The sequence below is a fragment of the Didymella exigua genome (assembly GCF_010094145.1).
Source record: "Didymella exigua CBS 183.55 unplaced genomic scaffold M421scaffold_6, whole genome shotgun sequence".
In the NCBI taxonomy this organism is placed as follows: Eukaryota; Fungi; Ascomycota; class Dothideomycetes; order Pleosporales; family Didymellaceae; genus Didymella; species Didymella exigua.
The window spans coordinates 577,702-603,471 of record NW_022984780.1 but is presented as its reverse complement, the minus strand read 5'-3'; the positions used below and the strand labels follow the sequence as shown (position 1 = coordinate 603,471).

General features: G+C 55.5%; 7 protein-coding genes across 7 annotated transcripts; 3 read left to right on the top strand and 4 right to left on the bottom strand.

Moving 5' to 3' along the window:
- Nucleotides 1–347: 347 nt before the first annotated feature.
- M421DRAFT_2778 (phospholipase D) lies at nucleotides 348–5,843 on the top strand (the record flags this gene model as incomplete). Its single annotated transcript, XM_033588866.1, has 1 exon — nucleotides 348–5,843. One exon carries the CDS (start codon nucleotides 348–350, stop codon nucleotides 5,841–5,843), a length of 5,496 nt encoding a protein of 1,831 aa, XP_033451516.1.
- Nucleotides 5,844–6,126: 283 nt separating this feature from the next.
- On the bottom strand, nucleotides 6,127–6,829 carry M421DRAFT_342930 (uncharacterized protein). Its single transcript, XM_033589496.1, has 2 exons — nucleotides 6,425–6,829; nucleotides 6,127–6,366 (listed from the first exon to the last, which is right to left on the bottom strand). Exons 1-2 carry the CDS (start codon nucleotides 6,687–6,689, stop codon nucleotides 6,215–6,217), a joined length of 417 nt encoding a protein of 138 aa, XP_033451515.1. The 5' UTR covers nucleotides 6,690–6,829; the 3' UTR covers nucleotides 6,127–6,214.
- A 566-nt stretch (nucleotides 6,830–7,395) lies between these two features.
- Nucleotides 7,396–8,972, bottom strand: M421DRAFT_56765 (Pkinase-domain-containing protein; the record flags this gene model as incomplete). The annotated part of the gene is made up of 4 exons (XM_033595438.1): nucleotides 7,396–7,851; nucleotides 7,899–8,427; nucleotides 8,481–8,638; nucleotides 8,697–8,972. 4 exons carry the CDS (start codon nucleotides 8,970–8,972, stop codon nucleotides 7,396–7,398), a joined length of 1,419 nt encoding a protein of 472 aa, XP_033451514.1.
- Nucleotides 8,973–9,810: 838 nt separating this feature from the next.
- On the top strand, nucleotides 9,811–14,653 carry M421DRAFT_417916 (transcription elongation factor spt6). Its single transcript, XM_033591625.1, has 4 exons — nucleotides 9,811–10,142; nucleotides 10,194–10,364; nucleotides 10,430–14,063; nucleotides 14,117–14,653. The coding sequence occupies exons 1-4, from the start codon at nucleotides 9,969–9,971 to the stop codon at nucleotides 14,374–14,376; spliced, it is 4,239 nt and encodes a 1,412-aa protein (XP_033451513.1). The 5' UTR covers nucleotides 9,811–9,968; the 3' UTR covers nucleotides 14,377–14,653.
- Nucleotides 14,654–17,188: 2,535 nt separating this feature from the next.
- On the top strand, nucleotides 17,189–19,135 carry M421DRAFT_417914 (uncharacterized protein). Its single transcript, XM_033591624.1, has 2 exons — nucleotides 17,189–17,645; nucleotides 17,695–19,135. The coding sequence occupies exons 1-2, from the start codon at nucleotides 17,286–17,288 to the stop codon at nucleotides 18,931–18,933; spliced, it is 1,599 nt and encodes a 532-aa protein (XP_033451512.1). The 5' UTR covers nucleotides 17,189–17,285; the 3' UTR covers nucleotides 18,934–19,135.
- A 346-nt stretch (nucleotides 19,136–19,481) lies between these two features.
- M421DRAFT_90338 (uncharacterized protein) lies at nucleotides 19,482–19,877 on the bottom strand (the record flags this gene model as incomplete). Its single annotated transcript, XM_033597850.1, has 1 exon — nucleotides 19,482–19,877. One exon carries the CDS (start codon nucleotides 19,875–19,877, stop codon nucleotides 19,482–19,484), a length of 396 nt encoding a protein of 131 aa, XP_033451511.1.
- A 1,280-nt stretch (nucleotides 19,878–21,157) lies between these two features.
- Nucleotides 21,158–25,686, bottom strand: M421DRAFT_99139 (uncharacterized protein; the record flags this gene model as incomplete). Its single annotated transcript, XM_033598710.1, has 3 exons — nucleotides 21,158–21,169; nucleotides 22,357–23,675; nucleotides 23,982–25,686. 3 exons carry the CDS (start codon nucleotides 25,684–25,686, stop codon nucleotides 21,158–21,160), a joined length of 3,036 nt encoding a protein of 1,011 aa, XP_033451510.1.
- Between the last annotated feature and the right edge of the window lie 84 nt (nucleotides 25,687–25,770).

Here is a 25,770-nt window from a genome sequence, read left to right as displayed (position 1 = left end):
AATGCAAGGCGGTGGGGCCCGTTCCTCCCATAGATCAGGGGTTCACGTCGGCGCTCCTAGCGTGTTTCCTCGACGACACTTTTGGTGTGGGAGATTGCTGGCGAGCACGTCTTGACTGAACTGGCCAGCGGCTGCTGCGTGTGTACCGAATTGACGACGCCAGTCAGGAGTATAGATCTTGCACGCTTGCACTTTTGCACTCTTGCACGCTTGCACCTCGGATCCTCTGCCTTGCTTTCCATCCACCCATCCGTGACAGACGCCATGTCCGCGTCATAGCGAGCCAGGGAACCGCGGACCACACCACGCCCGCGAGCAACGACACCCCTCAGCAGATCGCCTCCATCATGGCGGCCCCTTCGGACAAGCCGCCCGCGACGTTCCTCGACTACCGCCCCGAATCCAAGGCTCCCGCCAACGGCAGCACCAGCGAGTCCCGACGACTGCGCTCGCCGCTGTCCGCCCACGAGCCCAGCGAGTTCCCCTTCCTCATCCCGCCCGCGCGCACCCTCGGCAGCACGGCCGCCGACAAAGTCGACACCATCGACCACGCCGCGCCGCACCCGCCCAAGCCGGCGTCGCACGCGTCCAACGGCTCCACGGGCTCCTACTACCCGCCCTTTGCCCCGGCGTCGCGCATCCCCACCGCCGAGGGCGACGCGCCCGACCCCAACGCGCCCAAGGAGCGCAAGAGCGTGCAGTTCGCCCGCTCGGCCACGGGCGGCTCCGACGTGCCCGCGGCGAGCTTGCGCCAGCAGTCGTGGGAGGCCGACGACGGCAGCAAGGCGCGGACCCGGACCAAGGAGGACTCGTCGCTGATGGGCAAGCTGCGCGCCCTGGCCGCGCCCATGCAGGGCCACAGCCGCAGCTACAGCGCGAGCCCGGCCGGACCGGCCTCGCCGCCGTCGCAGTCCCCCCACGGCCCGCTGACGCCGGCCAACGAGCGCGACGAGGCGCGCTTCGACGCCAGCCACGACAGCGAGGCCGACGCAGACGCCGAGTCGAGCGCGGGCGAGGGCGTCTCGCGGCCCGTCCACCGGCGCAAGAGGAGCCGCCGCTGGTTCGACGGCGGCGACGGCGGCGATGGCGGCGACGGCGGCGCCCAGACGGCGCCGACCACGCCGCGGCAGACTAGCTACTTCTCGCGCGACTCGCCCACAATCACGCCCACGTCGTCCAGCCGTCCCGCCTTCATGCGGCGCGGCACCATGACCGACATCCCCGAGCACGACCGCCAGGGCTACTCGGAAGACGAGGGCCGCTCGCGTCTGGGCAGCAAGGAGAGCGCCTGGACCCGCGGCCTGCACAGCGCACGCGGGCTGTCGTACGGCGGCCTGCGCAGACACGACCCGGGCGCCGACGAGGGCGATGCGTCCGGCGAGCGCCGCCCGGCCTGGCGCATGCGCAGCGAGCGCACGTCGAGCCTGAGCGCGCAGAAGTGGAAGTCGATCAAGAACAGTCTGAAGCTGCTCGGCAACCGCGCAAGGGCAGAGCGCCAGGTCGACCACGCAAAGTCGGCCGAGCTGATGGCCGAGCTGCTGGCTGGTGCGCCCGCTGCCCTCTTCCTGGCCAGCATGTTCCAGCGCGACGAGCACGGCCACAAGCGCATCCCCGTCCTGCTCGAACAGCTCAAGGTCAGCATCACCGACGCGGACAAGTCCCGCGACAAGGAAGGCGACAGACACACGCCCCTGCGCATCGAGCTCGAGTACGGCAGCGGCCTCACCCGCATGAAGTGGGTCGTCCACCGCACAGTGGCCGACTTTGCCAACCTGCATCTCAAGTTCAAGGTGCAGGAGAAGCAGGACTCGTTCCGCAGTCGTGTCTCCACCCTCGACAAGGACGACGCGCGTGGCAGGCTGCCCCGCTTCCCGAGAAGTGTCGTGCCATACCTCCGAGGCATCAGAGGCTACGGCGCCTTGGACGAGGAAGAAGAGGAGGACGAGGAAGCGGCAGCGGGGGGTGCTGCGACCGACGGCGATGCGAGCGCCACCGACCGCCCGTCAAGAGGCAAACGCCGCAAGTCGTCCTTTACCCTGCACCGCAGAAAGTCGAGCATAGGCAGCCCGGATCCGATTACAGGCGCCGCTGGTCAGCTTGTAGCACGCCAGGGCAGCTTTGCCGGTGCTGTCGGTCAGCCGCTGAGCTCGAAGCAAAACCACCACGAGCGACAGCGGAAGAAGCTCGAAGTGTACGTCAAGGGCCTCATCCAGTATCTCATCTTCCGTCCGGACAGCAACCGACTCTGCAAGTTCCTAGAGCTGTCTGCGCTGGGCGTGCGCCTGGCTGCTGAGGGAGGCTACCACGGAAAAGAGGGCCACTTGATGATCAAGTCGTCCAACGGCGTCGATGCGCGCAAGCGGTGGACCCCGATGCCCATGATGACGCGACACTGGCCAAAGTGGTTCCTGGTCAGACACAGCTACATTGTCTGCGTCGACTCGCCAGAGGAGATGAACGTTTACGATGTCTTCCTCGTGGACAAGGAGTTCAGCCTAGAGTCCAAGACAGCCGGCAAGAACAAGGACAAGAAGGCTCGACAGGTCGCAAGCGAAGCGAAAGCATCAGCGACGGGTCACCATCAGCTGAAGCTCAAGAACTCGGAGCGTAAGATGAAGCTCTTGGCAAGGAACGACAAGATGCTGCAACAGTTTGAGGATTCCATCACCTTCATGATGGACAGCACACTGTGGTCCAAGCCCCAGCGATTCGACAGCTTTGCCCCCGTGCGGAAGAAGATTTACGCGCAATGGCTCGTCGACGGTCGGGACTACATGTGGAACGTCTCCCGTGCCATCAGCATGGCCCGCGACGTCATCTACATCCACGACTGGTGGCTCAGTCCCGAGCTGTATCTGCGCCGCCCCGCTGCTATCAGCCAGAAGTGGAGGCTCGACAGACTGCTTCAGCGCAAAGCACAGGAAGGTGTGAAGATCTTCGTCATCATGTACCGCAACATTGGTGCTGCCATCCCCATCGACTCGGAGTACTCCAAGTTCTCGCTGCTCGACCTGCACCCCAATGTCTTTGTCCAGCGGTCGCCGAACCAGATTCGCCAGAACACGTTCTTCTGGTCGCATCACGAGAAAATCTGCGTCATCGACCACACAATCGCCTTCTGCGGCGGCGTCGATCTCTGCTTCGGCCGATGGGATACACCGCAGCACGTCGTCGTCGACGACAAGCTCACGGGCTTCGAGCTGGACAACAACGCCCCCAAGGACGCGGACCACTGTCAGCTGTGGCCAGGGAAGGACTACTCGAACCCCCGAGTGCAGGACTTTTTCGCCCTCGACAAACCCTACGAGGAGATGTACGACCGCAGCAAAGTGCCGAGGATGCCGTGGCACGATATCGGCATGCAGATTGTCGGCCAGCCCGCTCGCGACTTGACCCGTCACTTTGTGCAGCGATGGAACTACCTTCTCCGCCAACGCAAGCCGTCTCGGCCGACTCCGTTCTTGCTCCCGCCGCCCGACTTCAATCCCGCCGACATCGAAGCGCTTGGTCTGGAGGGCACCTGTGAGGTGCAGATCCTGCGCTCTGCCTGTGCTTGGTCTCTTGGAACGCCAAACAGGGTCGAGCACAGCATCATGAATGCCTACGTCCAGATGATTGCGACCTCTGAGCACTTTGTCTACATCGAGAACCAGTTCTACATTAGCAGCAGCGAGGTCTTGGGCACCAAGATTGAGAACAAGATCAGCGACGCCCTGGTCGACCGCATCAAGCGTGCACACGCAAACGACCAAGACTGGCGGGCCTGCATCATCCTCCCGCTCATGCCTGGCTACCAGAACACCGTGGATGAGCAAGATGGCAGCAGCGTCCGTCTCATCATGTCATGCCAGTACCACAGCATCTGCCGCGGAGAGACATCAATCTTCGGTCGTCTCCGCGCCGCCAACATTGAACCAGAGGATTACATTCAGTTCTACGCTCTGAGGTCCTGGGGCGAGATTGGTCCCAAAAAGATGATTGTCACAGAGCAGCTCTACATTCACGCCAAGATCATGGTGGTCGACGACCGAGTTGCTATCATCGGGTCTGCAAACATCAACGAGCGATCCATGCTGGGCTCTCGAGACTCGGAGATTGCCGCCATCGTGCGAGACACCGAAGTGCTCGACTCGTACATGGCCGGCCAGCCCTACAAGGTCGGCAAGTTCCCTCACACCCTACGCATGCGATTGATGCGCGAGCACTTGGGCGTCGACGTCGATCACATCTCCGAGGAGGAGTGGGCGAGTCAGATGTCTGATGCCGATAGTACTGCCTTCCAGACCGAGTCGTCAGGCCCTGGGTCCCCAACCGCTGACCGCGCTACCGAGCAGAAGCTTTCCGAGAACCACGCCCGCGCGCAGGAGGAGCTGCTTGAGCGCGCCGAGAGGCTGCACAGCTTCAACCATGACTTTGACTGGGCACAGGACAAGAACCCCCACCTTCAGAGCAGCAAGAAGCCATCGTCTGACCCGCGCGTAACTCGCAACGAGGCGCATGAGAAGGACGTTCGTGGAGATGGCGCTGACCACTATCGCGAGGTAGAGGCGCGCGAGCCAAGTCTTACTCGCGGCCGCGATACTTTTCTCGACCCCCATGGCCACGAGAAGCTGCTCAACCCTGAAGTTGCGCCCGAAGGCCTCGCTAACAAGGACAATGTAAAGAGGCATTCGACCGTTCGGGGTCGAGGCCGCAGCAATACCGTCGGCACCAAAGCCAGCGCCAGCAGTGGCGGACCTCCCGAGGGATACGCCGGCCTCCCGCCCCCAAAGCTGCCTCGTATGGACACACAGAAACTCGGTCTGACACAGTTGAGCCAACTCCCCGCGCTCCCCGTCATGGACGACACCGACATCGGCGGCCCCCCCCTGCAACGAACCTTCAGCGGCGCTTCCTCGAACGTCATCAACCCCATGCTCGCAGAGATGCGTCGCCCCATTGTTACCGAGGACTGTATGCGCGACCCCATCAACGACTCGTTCTTCCTGGACACCTGGCACCAAGTCGCCGAGAACAACACCAAGCTCTTCCGCCAGGTGTTCCGCTGCCAGCCCGACAATGAGGTCAAGACGTGGAAGGAGTACCAGGAATACACGGCCTTTGCGGCGCGCTTCCAGCAGATGCAGGGCGGCGGCAAGACAACGAACCAGCGCGCTCCAGATGCCCCCGGCAAGACAGGCCCCCCCGGCGCCGGCGTGACAGAGAAGATGGGCAACATGGGCAAGCATGTCAGCGTGCTGAGCGAGAAGCTCAGCGAGAAGGTGACGCACCCGTCGGACTCGCCGAGCAAAAACGGCACGGTGGAGCAGTGGGCGCACGAGCAGGAGAAGCGCGTCAAAGCCGGTCTGAAGCTCGACACCCACAGCCCGAACACGCAGCACGCCGAATTCGACGAGAAACGCCCCCTCTCCGCACGCCCCGCAGACGACTCAATCGTCTCCCCCATCAACCCCACCCTGCCAGACCGCACCTACACCTTCCCCGCCGCCCCGCCCGTGCCAGACTCGCCCCCCTCCCACCCCATCCACGCAGACGCGCCCCGCCACCGCAACGTAACCATCTCAGAGCCCACGCGCGACCACGCCTCGACGCCCACGGCCTCGCACCGCAACACAATGGGCAGCCGGCGCTCGCGGCGCCGCGCGACGACAAAGTCGAGCACCCGCGCGTTCCACGCCAGCGATGCGGAGAGCATGCTTGGCCGCGACGATGCGAAGACGCTCATGGATCTCGTCCAGGGCCATTTGGTTCTGTGGCCGTACGAGTGGCTTGAGAAAGAGGAGATGGGCGGTGGGTGGTTGTATAATGTTGATCAGATTGCGCCGTTGGAGATTTATAATTAGGGTGCTTTTTGTGCTTGTGCTAGAGAAAAAAAGGGGGGAATGCAATAATAAGGGATGGTGAGGTGCTGTGCTTGGGTACTGGGGGAGGATCAGTAGCGAGAGGGAGGGCTTCTGGGTTCGTGGTAGGATGCTGTGGGAAGCTTGTATCGCATTGCATTGCATTGTATCGCATTGCATTGCATGGCATTGGCGTCATGGTATTTTCTTGGCATGAATCGAGTGCATCAGCGTCGCTATCCTTTGCGTGCAAAACCACTCATGGTACCAAGTACATACACACCAACCATGCTCCTCTTCCCTCTTCGCGACAGAAACACAGCCTGACTTGCTCACGCACCCGTCTCCCGCCCAACACCCCGTTCCCAGCACAACTACACCACCGCCGTCTCCACCCGCAACCCACCCGGGCCTCTCGTTAAATTCCCCATCCTCTGTCCGTCGCGGGACGCGCAGGGATTCCTCTGTTCCGCACCGGCTCGATGTGAAGATCTCGATGCGCAGAAATCCCTACACAGAAGCCCTGCTGCAAGAACACTAGGTGTCAGGGAGGAGTTGCATCGAGCAGGGACTGAGCGACGTACTCGGCCTCGGTAGATTGGCTGTAGGCTGTCCAACAGCTGATCCCTTCCTTCCGCCGTCTACCAGTTGCGATCGCTCATCATGATCGCGAGGTAGGCGGTGGCATATGCGATGAGCAGCGTTGCCGTGGGCGTGGCCAGTAGGAAGGCAAAGACCACCCACATGGTGAGAAACCTCGACCCGAAAGCTAGCTGTGGACTGAGGACTGGGACTTTCTTCGCCTACAGATAACGTCGACACAAGCTTTATGTCCATTGTTTTGAGCATTTTGCGGTGCTGGGTGCCGCATCGGGCAAGTCATCACACGACCAGTTCGCGTGCTCGGTGGTGCGTAAGCCCCGCCATATGCTCGACGCAAGGGTGATCTGCGTCTGGCGTGGTTGGTGCGGGAGTTTTCATGCAGTCAAGGATGAGTGTCTTGTGCTCTGTTGCTTATTTTGAATGTCGGTGATGCGGTGAAGTGAGCCTGGCGATGTGCCGGAGGTGACCGTGCTGGAGGTGCTGGTGATGACGTGCACGGGACTGGAAAATGACCTGCAGGCTTTGATTAACGGTTTGGAGGAGTCAGTCGGTTGAAAATATCGTATCGTGTGCGATGCTGCCGCTCTGAGGTACTGGCGTCGTTGTGCGATGCTGCCTGCTGTTGTCGTACAGCCGTAGTACCGTGCTCCGAGTACGGACGCGAGCTATCATGCACGCCGCGGCTGCCGAAGGTAAGCGGTCTTTCTGAATCTCGACGTATGATTGATGACATGCCGAATGCAATATGCGTCAAGTGCGAAAATTGTGGAGATGATGCTGCAATGAATTGCTCCAAGCCATACTCCCCTCTACGTCTCGTTCCGCCATATATCCCCAAACCCCAATGTGTACATGCCGCACATGCGCAAACAGTCCCTGAAATGCCCAGCACTATCCAAACATGCGTTAAAAAGGTGTCCTCTGATAATCCATTCGGACAAAGAAGGTTTGTTTATTGCACGTCGCTATACATTCTCCGTGGCGCGGGAGGCATTCCACCGTTGAGCGGTGGTCCTCTCGATTGAGGCCTCGAATTTGAGCCGTTTGACGCTGGTGGCGCAGGTCGCATGGGAAGGGACATTTGGCCGCCTTGACTCGACTGGCTGTTCGACTGGCTGTGGTGGCTGATACTGCTCGATGTGCGTTGGGGGTATGCTGGGCGTGGCGGCGCCGGACCGTCCTGCCTGACATCAGCAGAGCCTCTTCTCGGCGAGAACTCCTGGTGCCTGACGTCCGCAGATCCTCGCCTTGGTGCCGGCTCCTGGTTCTGCAGCTTCTCGCGGATGTTACCGGAGGGTACGGATGGGGCGAGATGCGACTTTCGCTTGTTGTGTTCGAGCATGCTTGTCGCCCATGCTTCAAGATCGACCGGTGTGCGCTTCGCGGCTTGGAGGAATGCGTCGTGGTCCTATGAACTGTTAGCAGGAAAGCAGAAGAGATGAAGGCATAACGTACGTAAAGCTCCTTAGGTGTTGGACGCTCCTTGGGATCCTTCAGCAGGCACTTGGCAACCATGTCTTCGAGGATGGAGGGGAACGCATCGCTCTTGGGCAGCTTCGGCGCAGGCTCAAGAACAATCTGCTGGAGAAGGTCAAGAATACCCTGAGGACCTCCAGCCTCGTCATCGTCTGCGCTCCCAGAGAAAGGAAACTTGCCAATAGCCAGCTCCATAATGGACAGGCCAACACTCCACACGTCCGACTTGACGGTGTAGGGAGAACCCTGAATACGCTCGGGAGCCATGTATGTGCCTGTTCCCACGAATGTCTCGGCGATGGATCCGTCAAGCTCACTGGAGACACCAAAGTCACAGAGCTTGATCTGGCCCTTGGAATTTACAAGGATGTTCGAAGGCTTCAAGTCGCGGTGCATGATGCGGTGGGCGCTGTAGAGGTAGCTGAGACCGCCGAGCACAGCTTCTGCGATCTTTCCGAGGACATCGACGCGTACGGGACCAAATTGGCGAGATACCCAATCCAAAGCACTGTCTCATGTCAGTCCCTTCCTTTCTTTTGTTATTGTGGGGCAGCTGCTTACCCCACATCCATGTACTCCATGCACATGATAACGTCCCCAGAGTCGTTCTGGAATGCGCCGTAGAAATCAACAATGTAGGGCGAGTTGCACTCGTGCATAATGCGCAGCTCACGCACGATGCGTTTCCGTACTTCGTTCTTCGCTTCGACATGTATGACCTGTAGCCGTCAGCGCCCCTCCCTGCTTGTTATTGTCCCACTCGACCGTCCAACGCACCTTCCTCGCCATGATCACTTTGGTAGCTGCGTGCTGGACCTTGCTGACTGTGCCGCCGTTTCCTGAGCCTAATTCCCGCAGAACAATCAAGTCTTCTGCCTTTAAGTCCAGCTGGAACTCTACGCCGATTTCGAGGGTCTCCTCCCTAGCATTGCCTAGGCCGCCTGGTGCCTGTGCATCGCTCTCCGAGGGCACCGGCTTTGGTGGGGGCGCGCTCAGTGCAAGACCCTTCTTGTTCTTCCTCTTCATCGTCTTGGGGGCGAATGGGTCGGCCATGGTGGGCTACGTTCAGCGCTTTCCACGCTGTGCAGGAGAGAATAGGGGGGTCGGGGGGCCGGTGACGATATGTAGTTTCAGGCGCAAGAGAGCGTGGCAGTATGTGGTTTCGAGTTGCCGCCCAAGGATGGGTCGACTGATGGGTCGCCAATCACGGCAGTGTCCCAATGGAGGACAGCGTCTATTGGATTGCCGATTGCAGCGTGCTGTAGCGAGGACCGCGAGCCTGATTGGGGGGCGATCGCAGTGTGATACAGGGAGTGTGTGTCTGGCCGATGACTGTGTGGGAGTTCAGGAGAATGTGAAGGCGTGTTAGTTGTCGAGTAGCGGGGCCGAGTGTTCGTGCATGCGGCACCGAAAACGATCCTGCAAGGCTGCGGGTGGGCGGCGCGACAGTACCAGGTTAGCTTGCTGGCGGGCTTGGAGCTACGCCAAGCGAGTACCAATGCGAGAAAGGCGTCGAGCAGAGGGTGCGTCTCTGATATATAGGCACGATCGACTGCGTGTTTCAGTTCGGACACCATGCTTCACCCGTCGTTCTAGCGTTCTACGCAGACCTCAGGGCGAGAAGACTTGTGAAATTCAAGGCCGCTGCAGACATCGCGAACGGAAACGAATTCTAGACTATAGCACACGAATCGCATACACAACGCGTATCTGGCGTTTGCAATTCATGTGATTGCGAAAGAGCACCGAGGCTCTCCAGGGTCTAGTGTAAGAGTGGTAGAAGTGCTCCATCTCACGTGACACGGAATTGCGTAGCAGCGATCGCAGGCTTAGTCACCTAGCGGGAGACGCGCTGGCGGCCCCTTCTGCTTTGAAGACGCGCTGGTCACCCCTTCTGCCTTGTCCGCGCCCTTCACCTCGACCCTCTTTATTCCCTTTTCGCTCGAATCGCCGGCCCCATTTCGCGCATCTGTCGTTCGAACGACTCGAAACCGCCTCATCGACGAACATAGACTTTTTTTGCGCATCTCCTTCATATCATTGTACATAATGTCTACGAGGGACCTTTTCGACACAATCGCCGACGTAGGCAGCGACGAGGAGGAAGATGAAGACTTCGACGGTGGGGGCGGTGACGTACGGCCCAAGAAATCAAATGGCGCCAACGGAATCGAGGACTCCAGTGAAGAAGAAGATGAGGACGATGAAGAACAGCTGGCAAAGGCAAGCATCAGCGCATCATAGGCTGTTGGATAGCTACTGACTGCTGCACAGGAAGGCGCTGGCTTCATCGCCGACGAAGACGAGGACGAGGATGAGGTCGAAGCACGGAAAGAACGCCGTCGCAGGAAGAAGCGCAAGAACCGCGAAGCCGAAGAAGATCTTGACGAAGACGACCTCGACCTGATTGGTATCGAGCGACCTGAGCGGGAAGATGACACAGCGGTATGACAAGGCCTACGACTCGCCGCCAGAGTCGCTTCAACCGTTCGCCTGCTAACAAAGAGCAGCCCAAGTACAAGCGCCTCAAGCGTGGTCATAAAGAAAAGCGCAAATCCCGCGGCATCGATGACATCTTCTCAGATGAAGAAGCTGTCGACGACATTGACGAGCCTCGAAGGATCGGTGGAGAGTTTGACGATTTCATCGAAGAAGACCAGTTCGAGGACGAGATTGAAGACGACCGCGACGTCACACAACCGGGAATCAACCTCATCACGCAAGGCCTGCAGGCCGCTGGACTGGACGAGGGTGCCGAAGAAGACTACAGAGCAGCTTTCGGCGATGGCACCGACTACGACTGGGCCTTGGACATGCAGGAAGCGGAAGAAGAGGAACAGGCTGGTGAAGGCCGCGAGCTCCAGCTCAAGGACGTTTTTGAGCCTTCCCAGCTGCAGGAGCGCATGCTGACGGATGAGGATAACATCATTCGCGAGACAGATGTCCCCGAGCGTCTGCAACTGGCACGCAAACCGTTCAAGGAGCTCGAGCTGACACCTGAGGCCATGCAACAGCGGTTGGAAGAGGAGGCACTGTGGATCTCAAAGCTGCTCTGGCCGAAGAAGGGCCTCCCGAACTACTTTCAGACACCTTTCCAGAATGCTGTGCGCAAGGTCCTCGAGTTTATAAATGTCGAGGACTACGAAGTGCCTTTCATCTTCAACCACCGCAAGGACTACCTCATCCACGCACCTGGCGACAACGACGATCAAGATGACTTCGGTGCGCCGCCTCCCGATGCTCGGCCAGAGCGTCTCCTCAACCAGAGCGACTTGTGGGAGGTCTTCGATCTTGATTTGAAGTTCAGGGCCTTCGCCGAGAAGCGAGACTCTCTGCGCCAAATCTACGACAACGTGAGAGCTGTGCAACCGGAGATCGTTGACGGCGAACTTGAGGACCTGATGGACAAGGCCGTCACCATTGAAGAGATCCAGGAGTTGCAGGATTATCTGCACTACCAGTACTCGGCGGAGATCAACGAGATACGAAACGAGTCCAACGGAACCCAAAAGCGTGCCAACAACGCGCGCAACTTTTTTGACAAGCTCCGAAGCGGAAAAGCGCACCTGTTCGTCAAGGCCATCGGTATCAGCGCAGAGGACTTTGCCAAGAAGGCCGAAGGGTCAAGTAGAGGGCCTCAGGTCATCGAAGATCCCCCATACAGGGTGATGGAGCTTGCTGATCAGATGGCCGAGCCTCCCGAGAGTGCACACTCGCTGCTCAAATCAGCTAAGTTGCTCTTCATCCAGGACTTGCAACAAAGTTCCCGGCTCCGCAGGTTCTTGCGAGGAAGCTTCTATCAAAACGCTCTGATCGACTGCATCAGGACAGACAAGGGTATGCGCAAGATCAACGAAGATCACCCGTACTACGAGTTCAAGTATTTGCGCGGACAGACCTTCCTCGATCTGAACGGCAGACCTGATCTGTTCTTGAAGATGCTGAAAGCAGAGCAGGAAGGTCTCGTACATGTCCGCATATCAATGGGTAACTACGAGAGCTTCAGATCGAGGCTGCATGACAAAATCGTCTCCGACAACGTCAGCGAAGTGTCCGAGACGTGGAACCACCTTCGAAAGGAACTGCTCGACTCGGCCTTGGAGAAACTACAGACCATAATCGCCAACGGTGTTAAGGAGACTCTGCGAGCTCGGTGCGAGGACGAACTTGCCAGCCGAGCCAGGGAGAACTACTACAACAAGTTGGATCAAGCGCCATTCAAGCTTAAGAACGCCGTTCTTGGTTCAGTTCCCAACGTATTGTGTCTTTCGAATGGAAAGGGTGAACGCGGCACTGCAACTCTCTGGGCATATATCGAGAATGACGGTCGAGTGATGGAGCACGGCAAGCTTGTGGACATGAGGCTTGGCAACCAGGAGCGTGGCATCCCCGACGGTGCAGACATTGTCAAGCTTGTTGATGCCATTCAACGTAGGCGCCCAGATGTGATCGGTGTCAGCGGTTGGTCTGTTGAGACTCGAAGGCTCTACAAGGACGTTCAGGACATCATCGCCCAACACGGTCTCACCGGCCCCAGCTACGAAGACGAACAGACTGGCCAGGACAGGAGTGACCCTCTGGAAGTAGTCCTAGTCAACGACGAGGTCGCCCGCCTCTATCACAACAGTGGCCGTGCTGCTGCTGAGTTCCCCAAGCTTGCACCGCTCACCAGATACTGCGTTGCCCTCGGAAGGTACCTGCAGAATCCACTTGCCGAGTATGCTTCGCTTGGCAAGGACATTGTCTCGATACCATTTGTCAAGGACCAGACACTCATTCCTCAGGATAAGCTCATGGACCGCCTCGAGACCGCCATGGTAGACATGGTAAACCTTGTCGGTATCGATCTCCCTGAAACGTACGACGAGAAGTACCTGTCGAAGCTTCTGCCGTATGTCTGTGGTCTAGGGCCTCGAAAGGCGGACAGGATGATCAAGGCCATCCAGGCGAACGGAGACGAGATCCTTGCACGCTTCGATTTGATTGGTGTATCAGAGACAAGTGGTCGAGACCTCAAGGCAGCTATGGGCCCCAAGGTCTTCCAGAATTGTGCCAGTTTCCTGTACATCCCATACGACTCCACAGAAGAAGCCTCTGACTACCTGGACTACACTCGCGTCCATCCCGAGGATTACGATCTCGCCCGGAAGATGGTCGCTGATGCACTCAACATGGACGAGGAAGACGTCAAAGCTGAAGTCGACGATGGTGGTCCTAGTGCGGTCATCCGGAAGATGGTTAGGGAAGACACAACGGATCTAGTCAACGATTTGGCCCTCGAGGACTATGCGGCAGAGATCGAGAAGAACTTCGGTCAAAGGAAACGCGCCACCCTCGAGACTATCCGCGCTGAATTGGAGAATCCCTATGAGGAAATCAGGCAGATCTTTGCCCTGATGACCGGTGAGGAAGTCTTCACTATGCTCACTGGTGAAACCAAGGAGTCTTTGTACGAGGGTATGGTTGTCCCAGTACAAATCAAGCGCACCTTCCCAGATCACATCGAGGTCAGGCTCGAGAACGGCATCGAAGGCGGTGTATCCGAGTCCGAATTTCCCGAGGGCATTGGCAACGGTGGACAAGAGCCCCGTCACGTCTACCAGACACATCAGACTGTCCGCGCACGTATCGTATACCTGAGCCGCAAGGGCCTCACTGCACAGCTTTCGTTACGAGAAGACCTCATCCGACAGCCGGTACCGAAGGCCTTTGACCGTATTGCTGGCGAGTGGGACGATGCACAAGAGCGCGCTGACAAGCAAGCTGCCGAGAAGGAGAAGGAAGTGGCATCTGGTCGACCCAATCGAGTCATCAATCATCCCCTGTTTTTCAGTATGAACGCCGCTGCAGCTGAAGAGTACCTGGGTAGCAAAGAGCCTGGAGAGTTGGTCATTCGTCCGTCATCGAAGGGTTTCGATCATCTGGTCGTCACATGGAAGGTCTCCAACAGCGCCTACCAGCATCTCGACGTGCTCGAGCTGGGCAAGGAGAGCGAATACTCTCTCGGCAAACAGCTCAGGGTGGGCAAGGCAACATACACCGATCTCGACGAGTTAATCGTGAACCACGTCGAGGCAATGGCACGCAAGGTGGCCGAGCTGACACGAGACGAGCGTTTCCAGTCAGGCACGAAGGAAGATACAGGTAAATCTCATCTCTCTCACATATTTCTCAACACAATGCTGATAAGACCGCAGAACTTTGGCTCGAGAATTACTGCAAAGCCAACCCCAGCCGCTCCATGTACGCCTTCTGCAGCATGCCTAAGCACCCCGGCTACTTCTGGATCTGCTTCCAGATGGGCGAGAACAAGCCCAAGGGCGCGTGGGTCATCAAGGTCGTCCCTAACGCGTTCGAGTTGCAGAAGAACGCCTACCCGGATATGGTGGCGCTGAAGAATGGGTTTAAGTTGTTGATTCAGAGCGGTGCGGGTGCGCGTGGTGTGGCTAGGCGGTAGGACGCTGATGGTCGCAGGCTTGAGAGAGTAGACTCGGGGCTGAAGCTGCGATTGTAATCATATTTCATCACATTTGTTTGCGCAGGGGTTGAACGAGAGGAGGGGGTGAAGGAAGATACTCACATCATTGGCATCCGGCGCAATTTGTAGCTTTGCTCCTCGTTTCGAGCATCAAAATCTTCACATTAGCCTGGATACCTCAAATCGAAAAGTTCAAATATGGCAGATCACAATATCGACTTCAGTTGGTATTGATGTTGTTGCTATCTCTTCGGGCAAGCAACGTGTCTTCTCGTTCGTATCGGTCTTCACGTCGAATTTACGGCTCCACAGCCAGCCTTGCTTCTATACTCACACGCTGCCATCAACATTGACTCAAACATTAATTGAGGACAAGTCGCGGAGAGAATGTCTTGGGCAGTAGATCGACAGACGTCAAAAGTCGAAGACGAGGCCTACTGCCTCATGAATGTCTTCGGCGTCAGCATGCCCTTGATCTAAAGCCAAGGCAAGCAAGCATCTCTCCAGCCGCAAGAAGATATTATGAGGCGTTCGGATGACGTCTCTGTGTTTGTATTTCTCTCCAGTCGACCGTCAGCTCCCGCTGGTCCAAGTACGTTGCGTGTAGCCACCCAAAGTGGCGACATCACCGTGACCGAAGCGACCGGTCTGGATATGGTCACCAAAACAGATGAGGAGTTCGGTCTGGTACGGTTGGGCTCTATGCGTCATCTTCAGTCTGCTTTTGTGGGACAGCAAGAAACGCGTTTTGTTCAATGTTTCATCGGATGATCAAACGACACAATCTACCTACAGAGCCCAGGCTGCCGAATCTGCAGATAGGGCCATCGGATAAAAGTTGGAGCAGCTTTATGGAAGGTCACAGTCAAGGAGCTGTAAAAACCCCACGGAGTTGAGCTGAGCTTATCGAAGGTCAGGCACTACATTAGGCAGCGCGTTGCGCTGACTTCCTCACATAGCGTGCATGTCGTACATACCGTAGTATCGGGGCGTCAAGCATTGGGCAATTTCTGTATTTTCACTGATCCTTCTGTTGCTACAAAGACGGATTGGCCAGTACGAGCGCAACTGCCCTTTCTTAAGGTCGCATCAGCCCGTTTCCGCACCATATCCGCTCATCGTCTCTCCATCGCCAATACGACTTCGACTCAGTAGGTCTCTAACACGCTTCCTGACGCAGTCTCTTCCCGCTTTCTCTCAAAATCTTGCTCGCAAATGGATGATTTAGGGCGCGCTCTGCTTCACTACATCTAATTGCACGCCACCACGATGGAGACCAGTCGCTTCAGTGTCAGCGTCGGCGCTTCTGACCTTGTTGACTACCTCCACGCCTTCGAGTTCTTGAGGCGAAACAGGAAAAGGCATCAGTCATAGCCGAAAAGCTGCATCTCTAGCCTACCCCGCGTCGTGCTCTGTGAGTTAAGAGCCGGGTGTCGTTCGTAGGGCGATACGTCTTCTGCACTGGGATCCCAGCCTTTGAAAAACACCAGTCATACTCAGATTAAAGAGATCGGCATCATTCCAAATTCTCGAACAAAACGTTCTGCAAGACTTACGCCGTCTGGCTTGAGCCAGCCATACTGCCAGCATGCCCACGAATTTGTACAGATTGGTCGACATCGCTTGCACTTGCCTGTCGTAATAGCTGCATCTGCTTGAGTAAGGCTCGCTTGTGACGAATAAGCGATATTCCGCTAATCGCATTTAGCACTCCTGTCGCTTAAAGGAAGAAGAAGCTCATGGTGGTGGGGTGGTGAGATGAGGGCTCACAGGTACAGCAAATGCTGTCCACAGGAAAAGCAAGACGCGAAAATTGAGAAGTCTCATCGTGCTGTGTGGGGAGGTTGAGAAGGAATGGGGGATAGGCGTTGTGAAAAACAGGTTTTTGAGAGGTTGATTACGGTTGTTTTGCAGCAGCTACTAGACAACTTTTAAGCATATCCAACGCTGCCCTTTCAAGTCCAGGCTATAGTCGTGGAAAGTGTCAACAGCTAGCCTACATAACCATGTAAACAAATGTTTTTTATTACCAACTACCTTTGCTTGAGGATGCTCAACAGTCGATGGTCTCGGTTGGGCTTGAAGAGGGTACTTGCTTGGCTTGCTCGGCTCTGTACGCGAGCTGAGATGGAGACAGGAGTGGACCGAGGGTTCCAGGCTAAGATATGCAGTTTTTCTGCAATGAGGTAGGACATGTTGTTGTTCGGTTTTTGTCAAGACATGAAAATCTCATTTCCACTTTTGTGGGCCTCCTTCCATTTGGTGGGGCGCCTCTTTCGCCCCGCTGCCGTCTCTTCCCTGCCTGACGGAGTGCGAACTGCGAGGATGAACGGAAGATCGCCAGGTACCCCTTGTAGATGGAGCTAATTTGGGTGCGGCCATTCATTGCGACACCATGCAGGGTCCCGCGCTACAACAACATCGGCATCGTCAAGTCGATTCTTCCTCTCATTGCAATCATGCACACGATGTGGCTCGATCAACGACTCGAGTGGCTGTGGGGCCCCCCTTATAGCCAAGGCTACAAATCTTCCCGTGTTCCGGGCCGTGCTCAGGCACTCAGACTCGCGATGGCGCTGTCGCGGGTGTTCTAGCGTCCCGCTCAGCGTCTCACAGCCAACAAAGGAATTGCGTGCAGCGCTCTGTCTACAATGGGGAAACGTTTCAATGTTTGTGGGGTGAGAAGCTTCAAGCGTGCAGTTTGCGCAACTTTGATTCGCGGCACGGTCTCCAAACTGTATTGATTTTCGATGTGATGCAAGGCTGACTGCGTCGCACGTGGATGGCGTTTCTCAGCCCTAAGGCTAGACGCTTATTAGTTTTCTTAACTATGGCGCGCGTCCTCCGCACATGCAAGTTTCACGATTCTTCTTCACGCTTCTGTCGCAATGGCGAGCGTCTCTGCTGTAGGCATCGCCGGCGATGTGCTTCAGCGAAACGACAGTGTTGCGGACGTCACCAAGGACAAGCACATCCAGATCTCGATTACCCCTATTGAAGACGATGAGATCAGCACAACGGGAAAGCATAGTGTCGACAGCCTAACCTCGGAACGGTCGCAGCAAAGCATCGAGGGACAAGTCGCCAGACTTCGGGAGGAAATTGCTGTTGCAAACAATGTTTTGGAGCTATGCATCCGTGAGGCTGTCACGGCCGGCACTACTCTCGAGAAGAAGAAGTTGCAGGAGAGGACAAATGCTGCTTACACAGCCTGGGCAGCAAAAGAGCTGGTACTGAACGATCTGTTGGTATGTGTCGAAGTTTGGATTTCCCAGCTCTTCTGCTCACGCATCACAGAACTCGATGCAGTACTCAGATGACAGCTCGACGTACAGCTCTTCAACAACAAGCACCCGGCAGCTGAGTGTTCAGCCTTACCCAACTAATAAGATGCACGTGCGCAAGAGCTCGCAAGTCCTTTCGGACGAATCGGCATCAGCGACAGCTTTTATGAAGCAAATCGGGTGGGTGAGCCCAGCATCACTCGTTCAGTATTTAAACAGTGGTATAGACGTGAATGGTTTGGGTCAATTTCCTGGCTACCCGCAACATCCAATCACCCCATTGATGGCCATCATCCGTTCCCCATTCGTTACCGAGTCCACGGAGATCATTGAGCTCCTCCTCGAACAGGATGCGGATCCTTGCATCCGCGACAACCAAGGCCTTTCCTCATTTGCACATGCCATCTACGCCCGCCGGAAAGATGTCATCAGACTGTTCATCCAAACTCTTCTCTCGTATGAGCGCTCCGGTTTTCCTACAGGTAGCGCATCTATGAATTTAGACACGACCTGGACGGGCGTGAAGCATCTTCGCTGGGAAGCCGCAGAAGCCATCATCAGCTACGATATGCCCACACTCACCACCCTCCTCAGCGACTCGTCAGCCCACAACACCATCCTTCACACCGCCTGCCTCCCACTTGCCATTCTCTTCAACAACATGCCCGCCGTGCAAGCGCTGCTAGCGTACGGCATGAACTCCTTCCAGCTCTTCCGCCGCTCGCCCGCACACCCCAGTCGGCCGTTTACATCGCCCGTGAGCTTAGCAATTTACACAGAAAACCTCACAATCCTGCAGACACTGCTCTTTCAAGACTTCGAAACAAGCGAAAGACGCGGCCGGATATGGTACGCCCAACTCTTTGCCTCGATGCCATCGACCTACTCCAACACCGGAATTATCGACTTCATCCTCGACAACGTGCCGTTGGTGGAAGCCTTCGATCGCGCAATTCGCTGCGAAGACCGGGTATGGATTCATCGTATCGTCATCCGGACTGTCTCGTTACTCCTCACGCCCAGTGATGATCGGACCGGGGCGCGCAATATGGCTGCAGAAGCATTTGCGACTCTGTTCGATCGCGCGTGGAATCTGAAGTTGTGCGAGAGGAGGGAACTTGCTACAGAGATCGTCGACATGGTCGAGCAGGGCGCTGAGAGAGACTTCACATTTGTCGCCTGCGGAGGGACATTAGGTATTAGTCCAAAGATGGTGGACAGGCTGTTGATTGCTGCGAAGGGGCAGGAGTAAAAGGATGTTGCAAAGGGATTTAGGGCGTAAAGGCGTGCTATGTGCTGGGATTTGGATCTGGGGAATGGAGTTCGGCGCTGATGCAAAGGCGAAAGCATCCTGAATGTTTGGTATCGATGTATTTAATCTAGAATAAGGCTCATCTAGCCCACAGCCGATTTTTAATCGTAGACAACGAAGCCCAATATTCCCGCGTCACGCAAAACCCTTCTCAAAGCGAATTGGATCAAGGACAGGTGATAGCTGTGTTATAGGTAGCGAGCAGAAAGGCGTGCGGTAAGAAAGCAGGTGGCTAGAAGCAACATCGCACTCTTGTGACAGCGACAGAATTTGTCATGGCTAAAAGACACTCAGTTAAGTGATCCTGATTGATGGAGTGATGTTAGCTGATTAACCTCTTCATACCTCCACAAGTGATAAAGGAGTGTGCTCAAACCCCACAAAGAAAAGCCCAACACCAACTCGCTATGCAAAAGAATCCTCACCGTCACTTATCAGACCACCCACTATCTTTCCTCTCTTCCCTAGCCCCGAGACTCATGTGCCGCTTACTGAGGGTTGCACTTGATAGTGAAAGCTGAGGCATCAACCTCAACCGCTCTGCCCTCGATACCGTCCAAGTCGAGGAAGGTCTTCTGGTTGTTGACGTTGCCAACAAATGTGCCATCAGCCTTGTTGACGACGCAGTTGATGTTGGTGCCGCCAGGAGCAACGTTCTGCAGGCTAGTGGCCATGATGACACCGCCCTTAACGAGCACGGTGTTGGCGAACACGTTGATGAAGGTGTTTGCAATGCCGTTGGCGGGGACGGAACGGATGGCATTGGCGCCGCTGATGTCGTTGGCGAGCTGAATGGTGAAGAGGGGGGTGGGGGGAGCGGCACCGGGGTAGGCCAGGGCGGAGCTGGCGAGGGCGAGGGTGGATGCGATGATTGAGGCCTTCATTTTGATTATATGGTGGTTGTTGGTGGTTTGGTGGGCGTGTGAGTGCTGTAAGGAGATCTGAAGATTGAAGTGTTGAAGATTGAAGTAATGCTTTAGCTGTTGCTTGCTGGGTGATGGGGTCTTGTTCAGCGTTGGAGATTCCGATCTTTATACCTGGGGGTCTTCGAAGCTATTGCTAGGAATAGCCCCAATCTACGCCAACAAAGCATCGCGAGATATCGTATTGCTCTGCCTCAATGCTACGCTGAGCGGCGGTGGCTTTGGGGATGCGAGACATGTGTTGCACAGCCATAACTAGAAATCTGCTCGTGATGTTGGTTCTGACATCCAAATTGGGTTTGCGGCTCTTCGCCACCGGATGCGAGTGGACTGAGCTATCATTACGCGGTCAAAATGACGGCCGAACAAGCGGGTGGTGGCTGCGAAGTCCAGCTGAGCGATTGGTAAGAACAGTAAGAACAGTAAGCTTGCCAAATTCTGGCTAGTGCTCCAGCTTACATTTGCCATCAGCTACCGTTGGCTCAGCTGTGGCTTACGGCTGATAGGCTCAGCAAGCGAGCTTGAATTTCCTATTTTTGGCGGCTTACAGTTGGTCTCTCAAGCTCGACCGAATGACATTGATTGTGTAGGGCTGAGATTAGGGTGACTCGCCAATGAAGGACGCTCTGGTTCACTAGCGGGAGGTGGGGTGGGGTTGAGAAGAGCGTGGAAGACGATTATAGTGTGCGGCTACGGGAGCTACTGATGCGATGTGTCATATTTGGCGTCGATACATGCTTTCTCGTCGGTATGGGGCTGATCTTACACCGTACACTGTTGGAGATGTTTGAGAACACGATCTGTTGTGCTATCCTCTCTCGTAACGCGAAGGCATGCTAGGTGCGAAGGTCGGCATCTGATGTTTCGATGAGAGCAACATCGCCAGAAACACGAGACGGCTAAAGATTTGGATACGTGGATACGAACGAAGGTCGAGACGGGCCAGAATCTCCACTTCTAGCCATCACGCGAACAACATTGTACGGTTCGTGCTTATTCCAATCCGAACTGTACCGTCAGACTGCGGTCTATCATACCTGGGACCCTTTTGCGCTTATCTTGTATATCCACCTCTTCCACTACCTTTCTGATATATCTCGTGACATAGCACAGCAGGACTCTCCGCTTTCCTCTTGTTCAGGCCAGCCGGCATGCTCTGGACAGTATCCATACTCAGTGACTGCGGCCACAAGCTCTCAACATAAACGTCGACGATTTTCTTTGCCTTGTCATACTCATGCCTAGGTTCTTCGCTCCGAATTTGGTTCAAATGGGCATCCATGTGGTCATATAATACAATAGCCTTGTAACGCCATTGTAGCATTGAGTAAGCTTGATACCCTTCCGTATAGTTGCAAAACGCTTCATCTCGCCTTCGTTTTGCCATTGTAGCTAAATAGCATGTGTGACCTTACCTGGGCTGGAGGCAGTGAGTCCAATTTGTCCCGCAATGCTGCGCAATTTCGGTGGTCTGTTGAAAATTTTGGTCTTGATTGGTGAGATTAGGGAAGGGAAACTTCTGAGTCGCAGGTTCATTCCGCCAAAGCTCATCCGCGACAGTATGATAGACTGGGTTTGCACAGGCCAGTAGTCACAGCTGACGGCGTCATTGGAACAAATTCTGCAACAAATTTTATATTTGTCTTGAGCTGAGGCAAATTCGTAGCGATAATCAATTTCGAGATCGCTGGTGTGCTCTCGTCACTTAGACCTTGTTGCGGCTGTTGCTTGGCAGCAATACAGGTTTTGATCTTGTCATAATGATCACCAGGAGAGTTTTCGATAATAGTCGAGACCTCTGGAAAGTGAGTGTCCGGATTCTTCCAACGTTCAAAATTCAGGTCGTCCGTTATCACCGTAAAGCTGACAGATTGAACATATGGGGGAACGACCTGCTGTTTGACGGTTTCCCAACTCGGCAACCGGTATCCTTGGTGGCACTTCCTGAAGTCGGCTGTTCCAGCGCCAAAGTATCCATCTTACGGTTACTGGATCGGGAACTCCATGCTCCCTTGCAGCGTGCGTCTACACGCATCAGCCACGTTCTATGCAACCCCATATCACTTCGCCTAATTTAAGCAATGGATGCTGGTATACCTTGCAAGAAGGATGATTTACTTGCCAAAAAGCAAGGTACCAAAGTTTGTTGCCAAAAAGGATGAATGTATGTAAAGACACGCCGTACCAACATCGCAACCGGCAACCCACGTCCCGACCGCCTCTTAACCATCCGAGTGTTCGAGAGCAGACTGTTTGAGAAACCATGTTTGGACCAGACTTCGATTAAAGCACGATGCATACATACTCCCTACCTCGCTAGATTGTGATCCAAATATGTCAAAAGGTCCGGGAAAATGTGTTGCAATGCTCTTAATACCACATTCGCTGAACGAACATACGCCTTCAAACGAGTCGGTGCTCATGTTGAATCCGATCTCACAAATGGATATGCTATCGCGCCACTCTCCCACATCCTCCCTGCTTCAGACTCCACATACCTACTCCCACGCTCTCTAAGCTCGTCTCTCCAGTGCTCTTCCTCAACGCGCAGCCTACTCGTCATGCTCTCTCCGTCGTGAAATAACACGCTTTTGATGCCAGAAGACTGCTCCGCGAACAATCGTTCAGCGTGCAAGACCCGCGGAGCTCGAAGTCCCCTCTCCTCGTCTGCAAACCCATCAAACACGTCCTTCCACCCACTCCCCGCGTCACCAAGGAGCACATGCCTCAACCTCACCTCCTTCAAGCACACCTTACTCGGCTCCAAAAAGTCCATCAGATCTCGACTGTGCTCGACTCTCAGGAACTCCAGCGTGACGCACTCCAGTTTTGCAAACCGACAAAGCCGCACCAACTCGCCGAACAAATCCGACTCGAAGCAGCTGTAGAAGCTGAGGTCCAAAACGCGCACGCTGAAGCATTTTGCGAGGAAGCGGATGCTAAACGGCGCGCGGGTGCGCTCGAGTTCGAACCCAGTGTCTGGGGAGCGCCAGTCGCGGAGTTTCAGCTGCAAAACCTTGAGCTTCTCAAAGACCGCATCGAAAGCTCTCAAGCTCGGGGCGAGTGACTCCAAGCGCCCAACGCTGACGGCACCAAAACCATTTCCCTTGGCCATCTCGATGCGTTTCACAGTAGCATTAGATGCGGCGAGAGCAGCCATGGTGGACACAAACGGCCTGCTCATCTCATGTTGACTACTCTCACAATATCTCTGCGCAAACTTACTATATCTCATACCCATCCCCTCATACCCGAATACCACACTCTCCAGCCTCTTCACTTTCTCGAACACCTTTCTGAGGCAAACAACGTCGAAGCGGGATTCGTTGAACCACCTCGCCTCAGTCTCCGCCTGCTGCTGCAACGACTCACAAGCCCCATCCAGTGTAGTGATAAGCTTGGGCCCGTCTTCGTCATCAAAAAGTGGGTCGAAGTGTCCCGCGTCTGAGGACCGGCGGCGCATTTTCCATAGCGAAAGGGAGTGGTGGGGCGTGGCGTCGATGATGAGATGCTGCAGAGCGAGACCGAGTTCAAGGTGTGTTGAGATATCGGCTAAGCGCTGAAGAGAGGGTTTGGTCCATGACAGAATTATGGATGTAAAGAAGCGCGATCTGAAGATCGGGGCTGTGGAAGAAAGGTGGCGGTGGGAAGTAAGGCGGAAGGATTGGAAACTGGTAAGGTCGAGATACGACGCGATCTGTTCGATCAGCTCTGCTGGGAGAGAGGCGATGGAGACATGTGTTTGGGTGGTGGCCATGTCTTATTTTAGCGGTCTTGATGTTCTGTTTTGAGGGCTTGGTTGTTGTTGTTGCACGTGGGTTGGACATTGCGGGGAAGCCGAGCCGATGTCTACTTTGCCACCGCGTAGCTGACGCTACCGCACATCATGCTTCTCGGGAGAATCACATCAAAGGAAACGAGAGGAAAGTCGCAAGTGGTGTTGGTTGTCAGGGAGCGATTTGCTTGTTTTCCATTCACTTTGTTCGACATCTTCAAGCCAAAATGTCGAATACCAAAATATTGTACAGTCTGTTGAGAAATTGAGAGTGATCTAGTCGCTGTCACTGTCGTTGTTGCCTTCAGACGCTTCGCTCTCAGAACTAGAGTCACTTCCACTTGCGCTGTCACTGTCCGAGTCTGAGTCGGCATCGTCATCAGATTTAGAGTCAGACTCGTCACTCGAGCTGTCGTCGCTGCTGCTATCCGAGCTACTCTCATCGCTCGAGATGTCGGTCCTACGCTTCCTCTTACGAGCACGATCCTGAGGCACAAGATTCTGCATCATGGGATTGATGCTCGTAGTTGGCTTAGGGGCTGGCAAAATTGCTGCTGTGTGACCAAGAGCTGACAGCAGAGCTTCGGCACGGCTACGGCGCATGCGACGAACGTATGCATCGCCGTTGGGGTGGTTGGCAAAGTTTGCAACGTCACCCTCAGTCTTCCTGCGCTTCTTCTCCTTCGTGACGCGCTCCTGCAGCGCGGCCTCCTTGACGGCTTTGTGAGCATCTGCGTCCATACCTGCCGGTGCTTTGGCGTCTTCTGCGTCAAGCTCCTTGAGGATCGCTAGCGTTTTCTCTTTCAGTCGTTCAATGACACCTGCACCCTGCAGACCCTTGATGTACTCCAGCAACGCTCCAGAATGCTCGTCTGGGATACGGAAGATGTTCAAGGCGTTGTCTACTACGTCGTTCTGTTTCGCTTTGTTGAACTTCCAATTGCCGCGGTCGTTGTAGTACTGCGTGAGGTAGGAGATGTAGACAGAAGGATCCTTCTTCTTGCCCTTCGCCGCAGCAGGTTGCTTCTTACTGTCTTTCGTTGCCTCCGCTGATTGTGTGACCGGATCTGTAGCAACTTGCTCTTCTTTAGCTGCCGCACTCGCTGCAAACGCTGCTGCTTCCTTCTCTTTCGCTATGGCCTTGCTTTTCTTGACCTTCTTCTCAGGCTTCGTTGCCTCCTTTGGCTTGTCGAGAGTCGCTGGTGCTGAAGTGAAGCTAGGCTGTGCAATAGCTTCTTGGTCTTCGCCCTTCTGCTCTGCCGCCCACTTTTTGAACCACGTTTGCCCACTATCTCCGTCCACTCGTTTTGTGTCTGGGGTAAAGGCGACAGACTTTCGCCGATCGGTTGTAGATGGTGATCCTGAAGAATCTTTGCTGCGGTCTCTGAGTATGGGCTGATGCTTGGTTGGTGTTGAGAACGAGGGCGCTGGAGAATGGTTGATCTCAGTAGAGGCAAGTAAAGTCGCTCTTGTTCTCACTGGTACAGACTCAGCAGGTGAAGGTCCAGTCTCTTCTCGCACGTTCTGCTGAGCCAGCTTTTTGCGGTCCCTGGGAGTGAGCTTAGGCTTCTTCTTCTTTCCTTGCCGGTAATTCGGATCTCCTGACTTGGCAGCTGTGTTGGAGGAGGGCTCCTCTGTGGTGCTGTCTGGCATAGTATAATCGTCTTGCGAACCAATAGGCGCCTCGGTGGGAGCACCTTCTTGGACGTCGGTCTTCTCAGCTACCGTCCTGCTCTTCTTGGTTGATGTCGATTCGCTCTCTTCTGCGGCCTCGTGTTGGTGTTTCCGTTTGCCAAGCTTTGACGATTTGCCATTTTGGGCAGGCTCAGGGGAAGGCTCTGAGGGTGCCTGAGTCTCTTTTACTGCTTCGGGAAGTGCTACAGGCGGAGTTTCGCCCCCATGAGATGTTGTGAGTTCAGGTACGGCGACTCCGGGTTGGGCCTCACTCTGCAGCGCAAGTCCAAGTCTTCGCCAGGCAGGAATCCTCGTTGACATGATCAGAAGTGGAATATGGGATCGTCTTATTACAATTATGCGGAGGCTCGATCCGTCGCTCTTCTCCGAATCAGCTCGATCAGT